The 22,528-nt window shown below is 43.3% G+C and overlaps 3 protein-coding genes across 6 annotated transcripts in view; all 3 read right to left on the bottom strand.

Annotated features, from left to right (window-relative positions):
- Best2 (bestrophin family protein) overlaps window positions 1-7,819 on the bottom strand; it is a 76,481-nt gene extending 68,662 nt beyond the window's left edge. Inside the window, exon 1 of the mRNA XM_076793145.1 lies at window positions 7,414-7,819. Within this exon, the coding sequence (XP_076649260.1) occupies window positions 7,414-7,484 (71 nt within the window). The 5' untranslated portion in view covers window positions 7,485-7,819. The remainder of the gene's footprint in view (window positions 1-7,413) is intronic.
- The window catches only part of LOC143357033 (L-lactate dehydrogenase), a 234,350-nt gene extending 217,641 nt beyond the window's left edge, over window positions 1-16,709 (bottom strand). The window contains exons 1-8 of one of the 3 annotated variants that reach the window (XM_076793189.1): window positions 15,150-15,574; window positions 14,532-14,658; window positions 14,165-14,282; window positions 13,451-13,624; window positions 13,182-13,355; window positions 12,793-12,910; window positions 12,506-12,629; window positions 11,292-11,476 (exon numbers count right to left, since the gene is read on the bottom strand). In XM_076793189.1, coding sequence (XP_076649304.1) covers window positions 11,306-11,476; window positions 12,506-12,629; window positions 12,793-12,910; window positions 13,182-13,355; window positions 13,451-13,624; window positions 14,165-14,282; window positions 14,532-14,658; window positions 15,150-15,385 — 1,242 coding nt within the window. In that variant the 5' untranslated portion in view covers window positions 15,386-15,574 and the 3' untranslated portion in view covers window positions 11,292-11,305. Of the gene's footprint in view, window positions 1-10,779; window positions 11,477-12,505; window positions 12,630-12,792; window positions 12,911-13,181; window positions 13,356-13,450; window positions 13,625-14,164; window positions 14,283-14,531; window positions 14,659-15,149; window positions 15,575-16,575 lie in introns of those variants that run through there. The other 2 variants (XM_076793190.1, XM_076793188.1) reach the window with 2 other exon arrangements.
- Window positions 16,625-22,451, bottom strand: LOC143357038 (L-lactate dehydrogenase). Of its 2 annotated transcripts, none has more exons than XM_076793199.1 (5): window positions 22,357-22,451; window positions 18,817-18,946; window positions 18,273-18,738; window positions 17,188-17,429; window positions 16,625-16,789 (listed from the first exon to the last, which is right to left on the bottom strand). In XM_076793199.1, the coding sequence occupies exons 1-5, from the start codon at window positions 22,434-22,436 to the stop codon at window positions 16,625-16,627; spliced, it is 1,083 nt and encodes a 360-aa protein (XP_076649314.1). In that variant the 5' UTR covers window positions 22,437-22,451. The 2 variants fall into 2 exon arrangements, with proteins under 2 accessions (XP_076649314.1, XP_076649315.1); XM_076793200.1 differs by lacking the exon at window positions 22,357-22,451 and adding an exon at window positions 20,273-20,401.
- Window positions 22,452-22,528: the final 77 nt, after the last annotated feature.

Genomic DNA, 22,528 nt, shown 5'->3' with positions numbered 1-22,528 from the left:
AATTCTTCTTGACTGGTTTAAATGGCACCAAAAATCAACGTCTACTTACAATCAGAATTGTTCTGCACGTTTAGAAAAATCGAGTTATGTGGATGATTCTCGAGTCGGCCGATCGGCGCGCACGCAATGCCGATCGTCCGCAGAATCGAACCTCTCGTTGCTCAAGGTTGCGCCATTTTCCTTTTATTCCTCGGTGCGTGTAGTACACGTGTTCGGGGAGATCGTCCGCCCACCGTGGTCGCGAAAAAGGAAAAAACGAGATAAAAGGGGAGAAAGAAAGGGGACGTCGAAAGAGAGAAGATCCGTGGACCAGTTCTCTCCTCTCGTGCGTAGATCGATCGTCGCACGGCTCCTCGTTTTGCTCGTGAGATCTGGTGTTGTGCGCCGAGATCCGATTGGGGTTTTGCTCGGGGGCCGGGGCAGGTGCAGGGGCAGGAAAGTCCTTTTTCTCGTGGCGCAGCTTCCGGAGCGGCTTTCCTATCGGCCTGACGGTGTCGATGCCCAACGGGAGCAACAAAAGGAGGAGGCCGACTCTCGTCTATAAATACGCGAGAGAGTCCAGAGGCGGTCTATAAATACGTATCTGCTCTCCAGGAATAGAAAATCCCGTCTCTCCCGGCTAGGATAGTAATAATCGGCGCGAGCGGATTCTAGCGTGCCGCTAGATCTGTTACGAGGCTACCAGCCCCACGCTGACCGCTCATTAAGGCGATCTCTGATTGACGGTCTGCGCGATCTTCACGCGCGCCGATATCGGCACGGACGTAGGTCCGTGATCGGTTTTGAAGCTTAGGCGACCTTGCGGGGGATGGGCTGGGAGCTACGGTCGACCTAGACCATCCCCTGTGACAGTGTCTTGAAGGGACACTTAATTGCCACTTGCAGGGAAATTTAATTTTAACCCTTTGCACTCGAAGCTATTTTAACTCCAAAACGAATCATTTCTTCCGACCTAGAATATTTCCCTTCTATATATTTTTGTTTCATGTTATTCATACGAAAACGGTGAAATTTAATCGTATAATACTGCGGTGTTTAGTAATTTATTAAATACAAAACAAATTTAATAATGTAAATAATAGTTTGAATAACGACAGCAATTTTTAGTGGCGCCTTACAGTCGCCATTCCAGTGCTAAGGGTTAATATCGACCCATATGTCATATTGACCTTGGAGAACAGGGGTCATCAGTCCCAGGGAGGGTGTCCAAAGTATTTCTTTTTTCTTTTCAGTGAACAATTTTCCAGGAGAGAAAATCATTTTCGAAGTTGGGGCTCCGTATTGTTATAATTAGACAGCGGATCTCCACGCGAAATAAAATATTGTTCCCAAGGGAACGGAGCTAAATACACCTTTATTTCCCGTGTGAAATGTCACATATGAGTGACAGTGATTTTTGACTAGGTTTGGAAATTCATTTCTATTGTGACACATCCAGATAAACCGAATTTTATTAGGATCCTTAGAATTCAGAAGGGTTCAGACAGCATCCCCTATAATACATTTTAAATTTCTAGTTTCGGTTTGATTAATTAAATTACACTGATTTTGCGAGAATCTCTGGGATTGATTTTTGGCGCTTAACGTGTTAATCGCGTTCATGTTCTTACATTTCTCTAATATTTTCTTAACCCCCGGTTATAATTATTGTAGCTTCGCAGATAATGGTACGGAATGGGCGATAATTGGTGCAGCCCAGGACTGACCTTTTTGGCCCGAATCGGGGGTGAAGAGCGGGAAATTCAAAAGCGAGAGGCCGAGACTCTACCGATGCACGAGTGCATCAACCGGTGCTTTCGCAAATTGCAGCGAATCGTGGTAACCTCCGCGATAGTAAGCTGCGCCTAAGCCGGGAACCGTGTAATTCGCGGGGAACGCGGGGATGACGTTCTGTCGCGTGCTATCACCGTGGAATTTTCTATTTCTGGACGTTTCTCGGTTTATTTATAAACCAAAGCGGACGGACGCCCGAGGAAAGCGGGACCGTTTACGTGAAAGCCGTCAACGGCCATTTTCGAGCTAACCGAGAATCGATCGAGAGGAGAAAACGAGGATCGCTGACTTAGGTGGATCCACCGACGCCGGCTCTACTAAAGGTCGTGGAAATGTCAACAAACGAGCCTCGGCAAGGACGTTGCGAATCGTGCGCAACGATCATGCGCCTGCGATTATGCGTTTTCACGAGCGGCGCCCAGAACCGCGTCCCTCCTTTGGTATTTCGGGCGCGTTCATGCGATTTTCTACGCTTTTGCGCGCACACCGACGATAGCTCTAACGTTCCATGTTCGAAAATCTGAGTCGATCATCGAGTGGATCGTTACGTTGGGCAATATGACTGCCATAAACCTGCCAGTACAACAATAAATATATTTTTCTAAATTCTCAACTTGCAATACCGCGTCGAACAATTTCGATTCCATTTAATCCAATTTTTAGAAAATCTGAGCCTTTCATTCTTTTCTTTTTTGTGTCGTGAATGAATTACCTAGGGTAACGGAGCTCCCACAAACTAAAGTATTATGCTGGTTCTATAAAATAGAAAAAAGTTATAGTACGCGGCGATTGCTCATATCCACGAGCATGAGTAATCGCAACCTCTCCGCGCCTCGGAGGACTTCCGGTCGACACGGAAACCTCTGGAAAAAAATATTGAAACGTTCTCCGCGACGTTTTTCGAATTGGACGTTCGATTCAAGGTTGGAGATCAATAGATCACGGTGAAACAATGTCTTTTAGGTGATAACAGAATTTCTACCGGGGACCCTAATTGTACCGGGCTGATCAGGGGCCGTTAATGGGCCACATTTTCACTGGTAGTCCAGACTTGATTGAATCCCTTGCAATTTTAAAATTAATTTGTCGTTTAGAAATTCTTAGCCGAAGAAAATTTATATTTATTGCATGCCTATGTGTTCTCCAGTGCCTATGCACCGACAGGAAATTTTATTTCGGTTTCAGGGAAATTGTTCAGTTCGAAATTTCCGTCAGGATTCCGCCTCGACGTTGCAGTGCAAGGGGCCAACGTTTCCCGAAGATCGTGCGAGAGACCGTTTCAAGAATCTGTCGCGGATCGGTACGGAAAACCGTGCCGATTTCGTCCTGTTCTGGGCGAACGGTTACGCGAATCACAGTAGCGGAGCACGTAAAACCCGCTAGCACAGAAATGGTGCTCGGTCAACGCTTGCTCGGCCGTTTTAAGGAAATAAGGTCGTCGATACATCGATTTCAGCTGGAACGACACGACGCGACGATGCGCGATTTTCGTTCCAGTTCGGAGCACTGTTACGTCGTCGCTCCGCGGACAACAGAATCCGTTCGAAATCGATTCGCGACGCGTATTCCGCACAAGTCCTATTGTATCACCGTTGTGCACGCACACGCTCGCTCGCATCATCGTGTAACGCCAACGTCGGGATCGACCAGTATAACGACCGTGCTTCTTCGCGAGCAGTTCACACATTAACTTTCTAAGACTGCTCGAAATCTTGTAAAACTGATTTGTTGCTCGCGCCTAATCGCATCTCCGAAGATGAATGTCTACCTCGTGGACTTTCTATGCCGCCTCGAATTTTCTGCGGGATAATCGCCGAACCCGCGATCGTAAAAACGGATTGTTTCTCTCACGCGGACTTTCTACGCTGCTTTGAGCCTTGATTAATTCGTTTTTTATTCATGATGAAAAACTCGATCGACTCGCTGGGAAAAATGTTCCGAGCTCCGTCAATCTATCAAACTTGTAACCACACTTTACACATTTGTGCCAAAAATGAGTAGGTGATTTTTAAAACTCGCTGGGAAGAATATTCCCAACTCTGTCAATCACTCAAACTTGTAACCAGACTTTTTGCATTCTTGGCAAAAATGAGTAGGTGCTTTCTAAAACAGCGAAAAGATTTAATTTTCGCTACATTAAAATTGTTAGTGAAAAATTTTATCTCATATCTAGCCCCTCGCAATCGATGCAGAAACTTTTCATATTGCATATAGACGCGCAGTCTATTTTATTGTTTGAAAATTAGCTCGTCAGTCATCTCTGCAGTTTTAACAAATTTTCTCGCGACACCCACGGAAAATTTGTGTTTCGTCTGAAGCAAGGAATGATGGTGTTAAAAGTGAGCAATCTCATTCAAGGTAGGTGTGCAGCTTGTGCCTCCGTTTCGAGGAAGCGAATCAATATTTGTTAACGGCCAGGGGAAACAGGTTGGTGACGATTGGAAAATCCGCCGATTCGCCAGACTTTCCTCGTGACATCGACAGGCGGCGAAGAGCAGAGCGCGCTAAACGGAACGTTATACAATTATATTGTTACGCAAATGCGCCGTGTCGCGGATCGTTCGTGCAGCTAAGGACAGGTTCGGCAGTGTCGCCGGCGTGAAAAGATCGGGCCGAATCGTTCCGGGAACGGGCCAGAATCACTTGATTAAATAGCGAGCGACGAACGGTATCGTCTCGGTCGTGCGAAACGCAAATAAAAAGCGGACGGCGAGAGGCACGATGCATGAAATTAACCACGATGCCGGCAAATAATACATCTGCGCTTATTTTCTTTCTACGCATGATTTCTCTGCTCCAGCTGAGAACGTTCGATCACTGGGAGCGTTAAAGGGCTGCCTTTGGATATCGCCAAAAACAGCATTTTCACATTTAGACTCGCTATATTTAACACTAGACTCACGGGACCCGTCAAAATGACGGATTCTAATATTTTTAATTCATGAATATCGAGATTGCAAGCATGGATCCATGAGGAATTATTTAACAAATTGATTATATTATTAGAAAAATGGCTACAGATTTTGACAGATATATTCATGTTATTTTTATAAGGAAATGTAAAATAGTCATTTTTAGTGTTCCGTAAACTAGTGTTAATAAAACAGCAAGCGTTTACTGTCGCGCAAAATTTTTCTCAACCGATCCTTGGTGCTTTCTGTTTCCAGCGAGGATTTTTATGCAGTATAAACATTGCTTGATCATTTTGATGGGTCATTTTTAAATTCCCAACATGCCAAGAATATCGAATAAAAATCGAGAACAACAGCGAAATTAATGGCTCCCCGGTGAATAAAGTAACCGTGTAAGGTTCCCTGAATTTTCTGCGCACATGTTCGCAGAATCCTTGCCCAAGGACTCCGGCGTGCCCGTGTAGTGCCCGCGCACGCGAGCGCAGCCCGGTCTCTAAATCGAGTACACGTTCAATCGAAAGTTGAGCGTTGCACAACTCGATCCACCGGTCGCAATATCGCAATATCGTCGTGTTACATGGCGCGCGGACTATGCAAACCGTCTAGAAGCGTGCTCCAGTATCATGGAACGCGCGGCTGGGTCGGACGCGTGTCGAAAGTTCGAGCGAGAGCGTACACCGGCGATTTCTGTGCGGCTCTGCTCAAAATCCGAATCACGAGGAATTTTGCAAGTCTCGCGGCGGAACTGGAATTTTTCGTGCACCGCGGCGCTTGTGAAATTGGCCCTTTCTAGTAACGGAACCATTACGATATCTATACACATTATCCTGGAACGCGAGCGCGCCGTTACGCCGAGCTGTGTGACCTATGGGACTTTTAACAATCGGCGAACCTCGGTTCCGCTCGGTGGTGTTAAATTTATAAAATAGAGAAAACTGTGACGAAAAGAATAAGCAGAATAAACGGAAACATTAATTCCCTCTCGTTGTGAATTTGTCGATTGCGTGGCGTTCGAATTTTCAATGCCGCGAAAAGGTTTTGAAAATGAATTGCGGCTGCCAGAGCCTGATTTTTACGTGTAATAATTTATTCGGGATCAGTGAGAAACGCGCGCACTCCGAGCAGAGAAGTGTTCCAATTCTAGGAATCTAGTTCTGACTCATTGCGCGACTGTGATTAACGAGCGAGTTCAACAAGAGAACCGCGTTCGACTAATGAAAAGTCCGCTATATAACGGAAGCAAATATATAATAAAACCGGACTTGTGTGTTTTACGACTCGGCGGTAATTGTTCGAAGGATTTCGAACTGGAGTCGGGTGAATGATCGTGGTTGCCAAACGCGAAATTTTGGCGAGCCGCTGCCGGCATTGTTAGTGCACAGCGAAAGTCGATGGGAAAGGGGTTAATCCGCGAAAGTGAGAGCACAAGGTTCTCGGAACGAGTATGGAAATGAAGACGAAGATAACAATGAAGAAACGAAGAGTATAACTTGAGGATAACTTGACCACGAATGTTCTAACGAATTAGGCGAAACGATCGACAGTGGGGCTCACTTTGCAGCGAACTTTGACAAACTCAAAATGAAAAATTTCACACTCTTAAAAATCCTTTCTATTTAGCAATAACTTTTTCCGTTGCTACGCCAATAAAAATCAATCAGTCTTTACGAACCCCTTCGAAATAAATATTGATCTCCCCACTGGACCCAGTTTGAACAGTTAATAACTTGCCGATTTATTTATTTCCGATATCAATTTCTGTCGGTTAACAGTACACGCGCGGTGGCCACGGTTCAACATTTCTATCACGTCGAGAGAATCAAATTAATTTCGTACGCATCGGCGTGGCATTTGGACAATTTATAATTTCTCTGCGACGATATTTCTCTGCACGTTCCGCGAGAACGTACTCTTGTTGACGTCCGCAACCTTGTGCCGTACACGAAACTAGTCATACTAATTTTACACGCGTTATCTGAAATCATAAAACATTACACTCGAGCAGCCCCGCGGCTTTCCTTCGCTAACACGCTTGGAAACGTTGGATTGCATTCAACGAAATATTTTAACGACGAAGATAGCCAGCGAAAGGAATGATAAAGCATGTTAATAGGACGTTATGGAATAGACTCGCGCGCAGCACGATCAAAAAATTCGTTGAATATGCCACAGAAAATCCGTACGGTTTTTAAACCGCGTTGCGAGGGAGTCGACGCAGGCACTTGCGACCAACGTGTACAATCTTTAGAATAATTATTCAGAACAGGCGTTCTTCGGGAAAAGTTTTCCAGAACCTTCTCAGACACTACAACATTTTCTGAAGGCAAAAATCACACGGAACGTATACAAAATTTCGCGAAAGTTGTTCAAAGCGTGGGCTCCCCTCGCAGAACCATCTCGAAAACCTAAATCAACGATACGACGATACTAACCCTTTGCACTCGGCGCTATTTTCATTCTAAAACTACATTTTTCTTCCGTCCCAGAATATTTTCATTTTATTCATACGAAACTGATCCGATTTCCACACATAATATTGAAATGTTTAGTAATCTGTTCAACACAAATTTTGCGAAGTAACAAATACATTGTAATATTTTTTGTAATTTCTTTGAAACGATGCCACCGCTCGAGTGCAAAGGGCTAAAAGATGCGAAACCACCGATCGAGAGATAAAACGTTTTCTTTTCCCGTGGACGTCCGCGTGAAAAATGATGGTGACACTCACTTGATCAGAATCCTCCAGAAGCAGCCGAAGCTGGAGCCGTTTGGCACTTCGCTCGCGTACGATATAGTCATTTCCCGGCTGACCAGGTGTGTCGCGCCGTCCTACCGTCCTATGTGCCGCAGTCCCCTGCGGAACTATTGCCGTCGGTAACCCAAAGGTATGGTTGTTTACGACGGAGGATTTTGTACGCGCACTCGCGCACACGCGGCGCGCGGGCCGCAGCCGATCTCTGTTCCTCCTCGCCGATTCGACGCGAGTTCGCTCCGATTTAGCCCGGTTTCTAATCAGCTGGATATATCCCACCGATATGTCGTTAGGCTTACCATCGGCCCAGCTCTCTCGCTTACAACTACGCCCTGCAGACGGGACCAGCTGACCGGACCGACCGACTGTCTACTGACTGAGCTCCACTGACAGGCCATAAAACCATCAGAGAACGGGCCCGGCTCTCTCCCCTCTACCTGCCCCGACTCAGGAACGGGCTCACCTGTGCCGGCGCCCCACTCCTTCGCTCACCTCCTTCGCTACCACCCAGATTAATCTTGCTTTTCCGAATCCTCGACCCGCGAACGATCTTTCCGAGAAAATTCCACCTCCGGGCTTGAATAATTACCAGCTTTCGTAGAACGATCTTTCCAGCAGGATTTTTCGGCCCAATTCGAACTTTTTATTGTAGGATTGTTGTAGAATTGACGGTGCCAAAGGACCACTTGTTTTGTATAATTTAACACTAGGTTTACGGGACCCGTCACAATGACGGGTTCTAATATTTTTAATTTACGATTATTGAGATTGTGGAGATCCATCTACGTGGAATAACTTATTTCCTTAGATATACAGGGTCATCCGTTTTCAAACGGCGTGCCCCATGTGAAAAAAAACCAAGATCCAAAGGTCATACGAAAAAGTTGACTGAATAAAAAAGATGACCCTATTTATTTTAAACCAAACAAAGGAAAAATCATCAAGATACATCATTGCAGTCCTAATATATTTAATCTTGAGTGAACGCAAGAAATGACGGGTTTTTGCAATTATCGAAAAATCAAGACCGAATCAAAAAAATGTGTTAGGGGTGAAAGTTGTTTCATTTGGGGTCCTCTATAGCTGGTCGACGTTTGGCAGTTTAAAGACGGATGACCCTGTATATTATTTAAAAAATGGCTGAAATCTTGGATAGACACATTCCTCTTATTTTTATAAAGTAATGTAATGCTCCGTGAACCTTGTGTTGAACAGATTTTTGAAGCGATCCTTCCAATTTATCGGGCCTCTTCACGGCCAACCACGCATTTGCTTCCTAGTCAAACGATGAAGTATCCTGACACGTGTCCAAGGATCAATATATTGGATTACGCACGATTAATATTGAAGTTTGATTCTCAGGTTCTCCAGCTATTTTCGGCGTCGCCAGTGTCAACAATTGGGAACCTTGCAGACTGTTTGCTACTCAAACACTCCGCTCTGGTACCCAGAAGCGTGTCAATGTTCCTAGAATCTTCTAATATGGTGCTCGCGTGGAACGACAAAGGATTCGCGTGACAATTTCAGCGACTTCCTCGAGGGATCACTGACTCCCTTCACGAACCTTAGACGTTTATGGAGAATCCAACAAGAAGCCTGGAAGCATTGCGACCGAAAATACCACCGATTCGATCGTCTCTAAAAACGTTAAAAAATGTCCCCCTTGACCCTATCCACCGTAGATTTGGAGATCGAAGCTTCCTCTTTGCAACGAGCTCTGAAAATTTGATCCACGATTTTTTTTCACTCTTCTGTGAAACAGAAATGGCGAACAAGCAAACTCCGCTAAATTCTCGTGGCGCGTCTTTCACTCAAAACGAAATAAAATGGTAAAAAAAAATCGGATATCAATTTTTAAAGCGTCACTGTGAAGGGGAAGCTTCAATCTTCAAGATCATAACCATTTTAACCTCGAAACAAATTGATTAAACTCCACGATTTCATTAGAAACTAAAAATTACCATTAAAGCGACATACTTCGTTAAATGTGCTGAAACGTCTAAAAAAATCGTAGATCAAATTTTAGGATATCATTGTAAAGAGGAAGCTTCAATCTTCGAGTACATGTTAAGTTGAATTTGGAAAAAAATTGTGCAACGATTTCAGAGACGTTTCGACATGTACCATTTTGTAACTCAGCTTCGATTTTTGGAACCTGCTCGTGGATTCCGTATAATTGATCGTAATTTGTATTGGAATTGATTCTGGTTAAATGAGAGATCCTTGGGACGGTTTTTCATGACGGTTCCAAGAAACTGGACAGCTCCGGAGGACCGTTCTCGGAAGAACGGTGCCGTTTTTACGGCACTGTCGCCGCTCGAATGCCGTAACACCGCGGCTATCGCCTTTTCGGACGATTTCAATGCGACATCTCGCGACCAACAGCAACACTGTGCTCTCACCTTGCCGTGGCCTAGCCTGCGGCGGAATTCCGACCTTCTGGTACCATCCACCGGTCACCTTTCGCCATTTTTCTGCACGGCCGTCGAGGGAAACGCACCCGCCGCTTCGCGATTTTCTAATCCAGCCGTGACGCCTCCAATCAATTAAATTACTTGGAAAAATACGGTCGGCTTCCTCGGAACCGGTACCAAGGAATTTGTTGCAAAATTGCCGATCACTATGCTGCTGATTTATGCGATTATGATAACAATGGGTAGATCGAATACCGAACAGCGAAACTATTTCAAGCATTTAAAAATCCTGTATTATTTCCATCCCATTGAACTTATTCAGAAGACAAATCTGCGTCTACGTAGTCCATGTATTATGCACTTAGTTCAGATTATTTTTATTTTGTATAAAACACAGTGCTCCCAGTTTAATTGCCCATTGGAAAGCAATGAAAGTCGTTGCTTCAGCTGTGAAATAATATACGCGTTCTGTTTTCGTTGTTACGAAATATTATATTTTAGTATCCACGGATCTAATGACGTTTTACCTTTTTTCTTAGTAGCGTTTTATAGGTCTGAAGAATTCCATTTTTACATTTCCACGGGAAGAATTCCGGGAAGAGAGAATTCTTACGCGATAGTTGACCTCTTTATTCAAGAATAATGCGCGTACCTCGAAAATCGACGTATGCTTTCATTTCGAAGAATTTCAGAGATCCCCATAATCAATAACTACCACGAATACCATGAAATGGTGTTTCAAAACAGAATTGATGCCTTGGAGTTTGTACTTTGAACCCGTAGAAACTTTTTATGACACTTGTTTATGACACTTTTATGTTGGATTGTTTACGCAACAATATAATAAAAATAGCAAAAAGTCTGGATAAACTAATTCTTGTCATTTTCATGAAAAAACACATGCTAGTCCCTTTCCAGTACTCTTTGGACCGAGTCTAGATCGAAATTAGAAGAACAGGAGAAAGAGCGTCAAAGGCCGGCCCGTTGCCATAAGTAGGGCGCAACGGGAAATTTTGGTGATCTGTAGATCGCGAGATGGGTCGTTGACGTCATCATCGGCTCTTTGAAACCGGCGCCCAGATGATTCACGCCAGGTGAAAAGGAATAGAAGGTGTACCAGTCGCGCTGGCTACGTCATCACACGTGTTCGCCTCGTGCATCGAAACGAGTCTTCGAAACGACTCGGTATCGTTAACGCGAGGAAGTTATTGCCGCAACGTTTCCCCAACGACGAGGATGATGATGACGACGATGATGCTGCGATCCTCGGTACACGGGCGAGGATATCCGCGAGGAACGAGAAAAGAGAACCGGAGTGAAACAACGAGTCGTTTAAGTGTCCCCTCGTCATGATATATTTAAAGAGATCGTTTACAAGGACGACACAAGGAACGCACGAACGGAACGAACGGTACAATATTCGGGGCGCTGGATCGATACCGATTTCGCGGTCACTAGTTCGAGATTTTCACACCTTTCTGCACGTTGTACACCGCGTTCGCCGAGGCCTGGAACAGCTTCTTCTCGGTCTCTGTGATTCGCATTCGGATGATATTCGTGACACCGTTCTCCCCGACGCTGCACGGCAATGACAAGAACGTCTCGTGACAAACTTCATGATGGCCCTGCAATCGCAATTCGCAATTTTCCAATCACCAGCGATCCTCCAACGATTCAACACTCTCGGTGACTCGCAATTTTCTTTTTGCTACACTCGAAAATCTTATTTTTACCAGTCTAGTAGATGATTGCAAAAGTTCGTGCCCGATTTGGTTCTCCCACTCTTTTAATCTCTTTCTAATATTAATTTGAAGTGTAGGAATTATTTTAAGTTACAGTTTAGTAATTTTTAGTGACAAAGCGATTTTTTAGAATTGTCACACTTTTTGCAAAGGAGGACTAGAAATCTCTGAAAATCGGGTCAAAACTTTTGCAATCGTGTTGAGGATTTTCTCCGACTTAGTATTTTGTGTGGTTGATCTGGAAAATGAGTGGCTCGACTGTGAATAACATAGCAACAATGTGTCGTTGCGTACGGTCTGGCAGTGTTCATTGTCGTTCTTAAACAGGGTCGTAAATTACATTTATCGCTCGTAGCAGTCTCCATAAAACAGTGGAATACACCGTCGCGGAATTCATTATTGCTCTAGGCTACTTTTTATCATACCTTTCCTATCGAATCTATTCGCAAACGTTTTCCACTTTCGAGCAACAACGTTGAAAACCATCGAAACGGTAATAAACGAACGATAAAAATCATGTCTACCGCAACGGAGGCGTTATTGCATCGTAAATTGCATTTACGACGCCAATTTGTCTTTCCTAGGATTTTTGTTCATTAAAGAAATTACAACCTTGATGAGCGCATCACCGCGATATAATTGGCTAGAAAATGCTCCGATCAAGGTGTCAAGAAGTTCACGGCGAATACCGTTTCAGAGGATGACGACGACTTAAAGATTACCACTGGTTTTCATTAGGATGGTCGTTAGGATTTATTCAGCTGTGGTCATTAGGGATCGCGGTTCGATTATTTCTTTTCTTTTCTTTTTTTTTCCGGCGTGAAAAATTTTCCTGCGGAGAAATTCTTTTGCCACGCCGGCTTCCCGGAATGATCGCATCACGGACGCAGAAGAGTATCAGTGATTTCATACCTGAACCAAGGTCGAAACGGGTATAACCCTCTGCGAGTTGGTCAGTATGGCGAGCACGATGTCTGCGACCGAGAGGCCGATTGCTGTATTCGAGTAACCCTTCAAACATCTCACCGTGGGGCCCCTAAAGAGTAACAGAAAATTCTTATAAACTCTCTCTCTCTATAAACATTTCGACAAACGATGAAACTTTTCTCGGCCAGAGTAAACGGGAAATATTTTTGAAAGGACGAATCGAAGTGGGCTCGTCGTTTAAGGGTTGAGGAAATTGTGAACGACGATCTCACAGCTTGACGACTTCCTTGTGCACCTCGAACCATCTCTCGTCGTCGGTCTCGAGCCCGATATTTGGCAGGATATCGCGAAACTGGACGCCCGCGACGTTCACTCCGGACCAGAGTGGAACTAGGAAATGTTTATATCGTTTAGACACGTAACGCTTCGGCTTTCTCCTCCGGCGAGAACCCCGGCGAAACAAAATCGGAAAATCGGTTCGGTGCCGACTTGACCAATTCACAATTTCAATTTAAAATTCTAAAAATCCTCGATCTTTCACCGGAGGAAATAAATCGGCGGTCTATTAATTACAATATAAAAAGAATTCTATTTCGTCGTGATTATTTTTAATCTTCCTTACGATGCAAATGGGTTAACGATGGGATTTTGTTCGACTAACCCTGACTGTCCCCGTGCTCGCCAATGATGGTGGCATGGACCGAGCTCGGTGCAATCCCGATGCGGTCCGCGATCATGTAGCGAAACCTCGCAGAATCGAGATGGGTTCCACTTCCGATAACTCGATTGACCGGTAGTCCGCTCACTTTCCACGTCACCCACGCCAAAATGTCAACTGAAAGTAAAAGTCCCCATTTCTAAGAACGGCCGAGGATTGTTCGGGCGATTTCGACGTAATAATCCGTATTTTCTATTCCGTATCTGGCAAACCTGGATTCGCCACCAACACGAAAACAGCTTCGGGACTGTAGCCGACTAAAGTGGGAATGATGTTCTTCAGAATCTCCGAGTTACGTTGAACCAGGTCCAGACGGGTCTCGCCCTTCACCTGACGCACCCCCGCGGCTATGATGATCACCTTCGAGTTGCTCGTGATGCAGAAATCTGGAACAGGGTCCTTGTCATCCTGATCGTCCTTCAAAAGGATTCTTAAAGGACATGGTAAAAGCTTTCCAGAGAGTCGAAAGGGACAGTGACCTCTTTGAATTTTTTTTTCTCAGAAATGGAGGGAGGTAGGTTTGCGGAATTTTGTGGAATTGTTTACACATATTTTGAGCTATGTTTGTGAATTTTCTGAATTCTCCAATATTTACTAAATCCTTTTGTCCTGCAAGGTATCCTAGAAACACCTTCTTCTAGCGTCTTCTTTCATAAGTAACTACTATAATATCAATGATATCAATGTAAAAAAATTCATGAATGTACCTCAAACATGTATAAACAAGTCTGCAAAGTTCCATAAAAGTGCGTTCTTCTGTTCGCCAGAAAAAAATTCTCAAAATACACACCCCTGAAAATCAACCCCTTTTTGTAGGAATAAGTAGGTAACGCCACCTACAATGAACAAAATGGAAAACTATCTGACGAAAAATTTTGCCCATTTTGCATCTTTCTGTTTTCAGATTCGGAAGATAGCTGCATTACCTGTATCATAATCGATCCGAGGGTCCCCAAGGTAAACCGAGCCGTGGGAATAGTCCATTCCCTCCCCCTCCAGCTTCTTCGGGAAAGCATCCACCATCGCGATGTGCGAGGAGATCCTCTGCGAGAGAGACACAGAAAAATTATCGAATATTGGCGAAGCCGCGCGGCGACATGCTCGTTTCCACTGCTGAAGAATGCGCCAGTGCAACCAGCGCCATTTTGCCGGATTTCTAGCATGTTCCGCGAGTATTTATATCGCACGATGAGGAGATCGTGTCGTTTATTTTTCCGTTTCGGCGACACATTGGCTTTCACTCGAGTTCGAGGTAAATTGTTACTCGAACGAATCGAACCCGAAGACACTTACTTGAAATAGAATCGCGTTCGCAACTGCTACGCCGACCATTCCGGCGCCGACGATTGTAATTTTGTTACAACTGTCCCTGACTGGGTCTGTCACTTTGCAGAGAAGCTCCTCCTTCAAGCATAGTGGCCTAAATAAACAAATTCAGGATCGTTCTGATTCAGTTTTTCTACTAAACGCCATTTTAATGCATTGACACTAGGTTCGCGGGACGCGTCAAAATGACGGGTTTCTAATATTTAGAACTCACAATTATTGAGATTGTAAAGAGGCATCCATGAGGAATTATTCAACAAATTTATTTTTATGGATATATATTATTTTAAGAAATTATCAAAAATTTGAACATTCTCGCTATTTTTATAAAGTAATGTAGAATAGTCACTTTTACTGCTCCGTAAGCCCAGTGTTAAATGAATATATTTAAAGGACACAACTATTTAGACCTCTAACAGTTTAATTGACAGAATTGCGATTTCCGCAAAGAATGTGTTTCCTCAATTTTCTTCAGATTTAAAAAAGAAAGAAAATTTCTGGAAAATCATTCGCATAGAGATCCTCGGTCTAGCGATGACCTCCATGATGGTCACCTTGAACAACCCTGACAAAGGGTTCGCTTACTCGAAACTGGCCGCTCTCTGTAAATCGGATCCAGCGGTGGCATCTTTGCCGAAATCAGCGGACGCGATTGTCTTTGTCTTGACACCAGCGAACACTTCGGATAATATCGTCGGTGGCAAGGATCGTCGAGGAAGCTTTCTTGAGAAGTTCCTCCTCGAAATTTTGCACACCGTAGTATAAGTAAAAAAACATTTTGGCAGAAACGTAGTCGACAACACCCGCGAGAATAAAATCATTGCTCTTGTCGCACGACGATTTTACAAATTACATTGCACGCAGATTTGACCGATCGTTTGACAGACGGGAAGACGATGGCGATCATAACCCATTTAGTGTGCCGCCATCGAACACGATTTGCCAATTGTTAAACAATCCATGGTTACAGGGGAAGGGGATGTGAAATTCGATGGCATTCGGAATTCTTGTTTTTTTAATTAAAAAATCATTTTCCCTTGTCTTTGGCTGGACACGGTGTTTATTTGGCTGGATATTGGATTAATTTGCAAAATTATGCTACTTAGTGAGCTGGAGATTTCTCTGCAAATTTTAGTCGGCATGTCAGTAACCAGTGTGTAAATTTCGAGCGATTTTATTTAGGATTTTTAAGCTCGACATACTAAAATGTTAATTTTGAATAGATAGTGAAACAGAAAAACTATTTTGAAATAATTCTGAGCAAGAATACTAAAATAATTGGTACTATAATTGATGTTTTGAATTGCCAAAATAATTTTGCACAGTGACAGGAGACAGCACCTAGTTGCTTTAGCACAAGTAGTAGTTACAATAAACGTTACAGAGATTGAACGATAGACACAGCATTTGTAACGTTATTTATTAAAATATTTTTATAAATATATAAGAACGATAGTGATGAGAACATGTTCGGTGACAGGAAACATTAGGACGTTGTGCTTTTTGTGCAAACAGCTGTCGGAAATAATTGCTATACAGATTACTACAATAAACGTATAAGATATTAAATGTTGCTCTAGTGGACCTTATTTTAACTGTTTCTCTCCGAGTAATATAATCGTGAATTAACATCTTTTCGATCGATATTTAATTCCTGAAGTACGCTCGTTCGTACGTTAGTTCATTGTTTTAAGTATCATATGAAATAACAGATGTGTACATAACATTAGAATACTGTTTGTTAGATCACCGAGAAACGACGTAGTTTCTCGACAAGAATACACACCGGTAAAATACTTTACGGTTACACACACGCACACATAGACACGCCATCAATGTTTAATGTATCTTCGATCGGCACTTTGGGATATAGATTCCACGTATTAAATATTAAATGTCATAGAGAAGTAAGTAACGAAGTGGAAATGCTGTATGTGCTCGATGAGAAAACACATTCTTTAAAATCATGATGAGAAAATGTTTTTCAAATGAGACGAAATGATCGATTTACCTAGTCGGATATATAAATTACGCTAACACAGCAAACGGAGATCAATTGTCTAGAACTTTAGGTCTGTTTGGACTTCGTGCATCGTTTTTGCAGATTTGCTTAAGAGAGCGAGCTCGCTGTCTGTTAACTTCTGCTGGACGATGAAGGTCACTCCTCCTTCGCCTAATGTGCATGGCAGGGAGAGGAATACTTCCTCGTCGATACCGTGGTAACCCTGGAAATCATCGAACATCATCAATATTATATCAACATTTAAGAATTATATTATATCAACAGATCAAATTATATTATTAATATTATACCAACAGATAAAAATTGATTACAAATTATTGGGTGGAGCCGGATTCACTTCACACTATTATTTTGCTAATGTAAAGATTCATGAAGTAAATTATGCAGTTTACAATAGCTACATTAAAGAGATTACATTGTAATTTCTATTTGCACATAATCTAGAGAAAAAAAACATCACTACAGGTGAATCCGAGTGTGAAATAATTTGTTTACGAGTCTAATGCACAGTCATTTTTGCGAATTAAGTGAAGTCTTGTGAATTGGAAATGGAGTTTTTAATTTAAAAAATTTTTTAAATTGCAGAAATTATTGACTTACGGTAACTAGCGTGGAGACCGCATGAACCTGGTTCGAGTTTCGCAAAATGGCCGATGCAAGGTGCGAAACGCTCAGTCCAATGGCCCACGACGTGTACCCTTTGAGCTTGATTACTTCGTAAGCGCTGTCGACCACCTGCTTGTGCAGCTCACTCCATTTCTCAACGTCCTTTTCAGTTCCAACGTCTTCGTTTAGATCGCGCAACCTGACACCGGCCACGTTCACTCCCGACCATACCGGCACTAAACAAAAATAGCATTCAAATTATTTACAAATCCACAAATCATTTCAACAATATAACCATGGAAATAACAGGTTCCAAAATCTAATTCAAGAAAATGTACTGTAAGAATGCACTGTAAACGAATGTGCCGTAAAGATTCACTATGACAATGCACTGTAATAATGTGCTGTAACAATGCACTATACAATTCAACGAATGAATGCATTCATGTTTACATTTTGATAATGTGAAATAATCACTGTGGGTGCTCAGTAGATCTAGTGTCAAGTAGAATAAACGCACTCCGGTGATATTGAAAAAAGGCAGTCGGCGCTTATGATTCCACTTAGCATAGAGTTGTATTAACAGCAGTCGATGTTATCTCAGATAACAAAGAGCTATCGATCAGCTGCACAGGAAACGGACAAACGTTGAATCATATGGATCAGTATAACGTCCTTCACTCGTGATAGCAACCTCGTGAGACACTCGTGGTCTGTCTTCTTTTAATTTGATCACAATCTTAGGTATTTCCATTATCGATTCTGCTTAAGATTCACGATTACATATTTTACACGCGACTACATCATGCTCGAGCAATCGACGTTTCGATAGTTGCCGCGTTTTAATCAGTTTTTACAATCGGATAGCTTAAGAAGAAGTGGAACATACTAATAACTGATTCTCAGAACCCTTGACTGTGAAAGAAGACTATCATTGTCTTTATCATCCTTTCTATTATTCTATCATTCTCGATAACACTGTCTCCACTATTTTCTCTGAATTAGAATTTTAGAGCTACTGAAATTATAGGTCTGTTGGTCTTCAATCATTGAAATAATAAACCATCATTTGAGCATACCACTAGTGTCGCCATGCTCCCCAATGATCCATCCGTGGCAGGACGTAGGCGCAACGTTCAGCCTCTGCGATAAAAGGAACCGGAAGCGAGCAGAGTCGAGATTGGTGCCGCTTCCGATCACGCGGTTCTTCGACAAGCCAGAGATCTTCCAGGCCACGTAAGTCAAAATGTCGACCGGATTCGAAACGATCAACAAGATGGTGTTAGGACTATATTTGACCAACTGCGGGATGATGCCCTTGAAGATGTCGGTGTTCCTTTGAACCAGGTTCAGTCGGGTTTCCCCTTCCCTTTGCCTAGCACCGGCGGTCACTATACAAATACTGGAGTTCGCGGTTGCAGCGTAGTCCGTGCTGGCGTTGATCTTCGCGTTCTTCAAGAACGCGCTGCCGTGTTGGAGATCCATCATCTCTCCTTTTAGCTTGTCCGCCATCACGTCTACTAGAACCACGTCGCTAGACACGTTCTGTAAGGAAGGTTTTGTTGGTTTACCACAGCGGACGGTTTCCGATTGTATTTTTAGAATGATTGAAAGAGGTCTCACGTTTGTCAGGATGCTGAAGGCGCACGCCATGCCGACCTGACCCACGCCGACAATGGAGATCTTGTTCCTGCCGGCTGGGACTGGTTCCGTCACCGTGCTCAGCAGCTTGTCCTTGATACTTGTCATTGTTCTGCAAGAAAATTGGTTTCGTTAGATTATAGGTTCATAAAGGACCTTGGCGTTTTTCAAGGTTGTGGCGTTTAAATTTTATGGGTAGAATGGTGAGATAGGAGGTTGAAGAAAGAATACCGCCTCAATGTTAGGTGGTAGTTTACACTTCAAGGTTGCCACTGTGCAGGGGAAATATTGATTTTGTTAAATTGTAGGATTAAGAGAAATTATGGAGTACTTGAAGGTCACGAGGTTGTAGAGTTGCATTTTTATAGGCAGACTATAGATCCGTGTGTCACAAAAATTTTCCTGGATGTTAAAATACAAAATTTGTACCAATATTATTATTCTTTGTGCAATGAAATTAGTGCAGTTTCTGGATTGAGATGATTTTTCGGACTGTTTTCTACTGTAAAATTTTTCAAGGTCAAAAGGTCGAGGATATTCTTCACCGGATTTCATACGAAGATGGTACTGTTTGAAATCGTTATTTTTATCAGTATGTTTTAATTAATCTTTCCCATTGAATTATTTGAGGGTCAAAGATTAGGGGGTGTGTCCTTGTACCCATTGCCCTAATCTTTGGCTTTGTACAGTTAAATGTCAACCCTTTTTTTTTAGAACGTACGGCCAAAAGTAGTTCACTAAGTATATTAAAACAAACATTAAAATCATAATTTTTGATTTAGTATTCAGCTAAATATTCTATTTGCCCTCTACTCTCAAGGTTAAAAGGTCGCAAGGACATGATGCTACGCACGAGCATGTGTACAGTATAGGTTCTTGACTTTTTCGAGTCAAGATCTTCAATTCACAATAAACAAAGCCCGGTTTAACGTTGTCAAAAATTGGAAGATAAAAATTGCTGAACGCGAGGCCACAAAATTACACGGCGAATCGCGTGGCACTTTCTGTCCTAAAAATCATATGAGATCATTTTATCCTGGAAATCCACAAAAGCGCATGGCTCGCGAGATGCCACTACCTGTCCACGCACGTGTACCTGAGAGACCGGTGCACGTTGCTAGGGGACAAAGGTTACAACAGCGAGAAAGCGTTTCAATTCGAAACACGTGTCATGAACATCCTCTCCAATCTCTCGCATTACTCGACGATTCCCTACCGCACGATCTAAACAAGCATAACGCATCAATTGCTCCAACAAATACGCGTCAGACCCCAGTCCACACACCACGGAAAGAGAAAGAGACAATCAAACCAGCTGACACGCATCCCATAACTGGCATAACTTCCTCCTAACCCAGATACAGCACTCGCCTCAAAAACCACACGTCACTATCATTGTAAATTCGAATGCAAAACACACAATTTTTCTTTCACCAACCTAAAAGCTTCCTCTTGTCCTCGATCAATGAAAAAGGAAAAACAGAAGAAGATTCACAGACAACAGCGAAGTGAGCTGAGTATTGCAACGTTCACTATAGCACGTCCGACTCCTCCGATATCTCAGAGACTTCTGTCCGCTGGCGTGACCTTGTCCCGCCTTTTATACTTATGGGGCCGCTGACGAAACGGGGAACGCCGGGTGCATCCTGATCGAAAACCATGGCTCCCGGCGTTCCACGAATTTCTATGGTGGACCATGCTTATCCGACGAAGCCGTTAGAACTGGTTCGAAGAGGTGGCGAGGTTTGGAACGAGCGGGGAAAATTGAAAATTTGAAGAGAGAGCGAGGAACGACGAAGAGCGCAAGCCTCGGCTGACGCAATCGTTTCCTGGTGCGTGCACGCGCTCATCGATCCGAACCGGCACTTTCTTCTGGATCCCGGTTGCCGGCCAATAAAATTCTGCCTACGGGACGCCGGGTTGATGGTTTCGAAGGGAACTAAAAATACTATAGGGGACACGCGGAATGCCTAGTCACGGGGGATGTTTTATTACGTTCGGACGCTGAGTTAATTTTGGACCGCCGATGGGAACATCGACTCGAGAGAGATCGACGTGGATCGTTTTTTTAAGCGATCTGAAAGGGTTTTTCGGGGTGTGAGAATCTTTCTCAAGCCGTGGGAAATATCGCAAAATTGTTTAAATTTTAAATTTTGCGCATAGGGTACAGTTGAAAATGATATTCTCAAACCTGTGAAGCCTTTAAGATCTCACCCTCCATTAATATTATTGACATTAGGATTAACAAGATTAGAATCATTCGAGGACAGTTTGCTATCGTTTTAGGCCAGGGGAGAGGGTGAAGGGAGAGCTAGTTTAAGCTCGATAAGGACATGAAAAAGATTTTAAACGTTCGTTGGATGTGGGCGTCCGGATCCCCGGGTTATTGACATAGGGGTTAGGAAAATATCTCCTCGGGCCGGTAGATCCACGTGTGAACATAGCAGGAAAGATTCTGACGGTTAGGATATAAAAATGTCCGGGGTCAACGAACACTCTGATTCGGCACTCCGTAAATCCTCAAGATCGAGAATCGCGCCAGAAGAGGCTACGATCGCAGCGATACAAACCACGAGCACGATACCTGTTGCGAAGTTTTCCTATCGAAATTAATTTCGCTCGATAACAAGCCCGATAAACACCTGGCTGATTTTCACCTTTGACAGAAAAGCGTCCCGATACGAGCGACCTTCCTGCTCTTGAAGGTCAGACGCAATGTTAAATCGAAGACATCGACGGAGGATTTCGGCGATTTAAACACAGAAATCAGTATGTACGTGTGTATTGCCAACTAATATTTATACTTCGATCACGTACGCCCGGCCTTTCAGCGTAATCGCGACCAAACATTTAGTGATCCACGTCATACGGTTACTAAAACACGCGAGCGATCGACGTTATCTATCGATCCGGATGATCCAGGTGAGACCGTACTCCCGGTGGGAAATAACTGTCCTTGTCGCAGAGGCAGACAATGGAATTTATAAATATCAACTTCCTGCGAATTCGATCAGCCGCGATACAGTGACTTGACCTAATAATCCCAAGTTCACTTTATTGCTTTTTCTGCGCTATTATTACAACGAGCTAACTCTTACGTTTCCTGAGAGACTTTTGCACGGTGAGAGCGAAGTATTGGGAAACATTTTTTGGTAAAAATTGGGGCGTTCAAACAATTGTAGTGGACAAATAGATTCCCAAAAATTGCTCTGCTTTCATAACATTTTTATGAATTTTAGTAATGTGGTATGTAAAAATGATTATTTGGATGATTGAAACGACTGTTACAAAAATCATTCATGACAACATTCAAGTACAATTATAATAACATTATACAGAAAAATCAAGAAATCTCCGTTTCAAACGAAAGGCCGTACGAAATCGGTCGTAAAATATGTGCAAAAAGGTGCAATTAGAGTGACTATGCAAGACATGAGGAGATCACGAAAGCGTCTGCGAGGAGATGGGGGAGGATGTACGCGATTGGTCGAAATGAGAATGAATATACACTGTCTCGCTCACTCGAGGATGTTTCTCCGAAGCAAAAGTCCCCGCGTCAATTTGCATCCGGACGACAGATTGTACACCCTGAAGAACAGCATGGTTCACTTTCTCGCGAAATTGTCGAGCGTTTGTCAACCTCGCCGCACTGTTATCGTGTTACAGGAAGCTTTATCATGACAGAAAATGCCGA

Source organism: Halictus rubicundus, chromosome 9 (assembly GCF_050948215.1).
Source record: "Halictus rubicundus isolate RS-2024b chromosome 9, iyHalRubi1_principal, whole genome shotgun sequence".
NCBI classification, from domain to species: Eukaryota; Metazoa; Arthropoda; class Insecta; order Hymenoptera; family Halictidae; genus Halictus; species Halictus rubicundus.
The sequence above is the reverse complement of the archived record's forward strand: the minus strand, read 5'-3'. Positions and strand labels throughout refer to the sequence as shown.

Coding starts and splice junctions, on each gene's coding strand:
- LOC143357038 (XM_076793199.1), bottom strand. CDS start 22,436: ATGCTGTTCTTCAGGGTGTACAATCTGTCGTCCGGATGCAAATTGACG. Junction 17,430..18,272: donor GGAGCATGGCGACACTAGTG/GTATGCTCAAAT, acceptor ATTTTTGTTTAG/TGCCGGTATGGTCGGGAGTG. Junction 16,790..17,187: donor CGGTCTCCACGCTAGTTACC/GTAAGTCAATAA, acceptor GATGATTTCCAG/GGTTACCACGGTATCGACGA.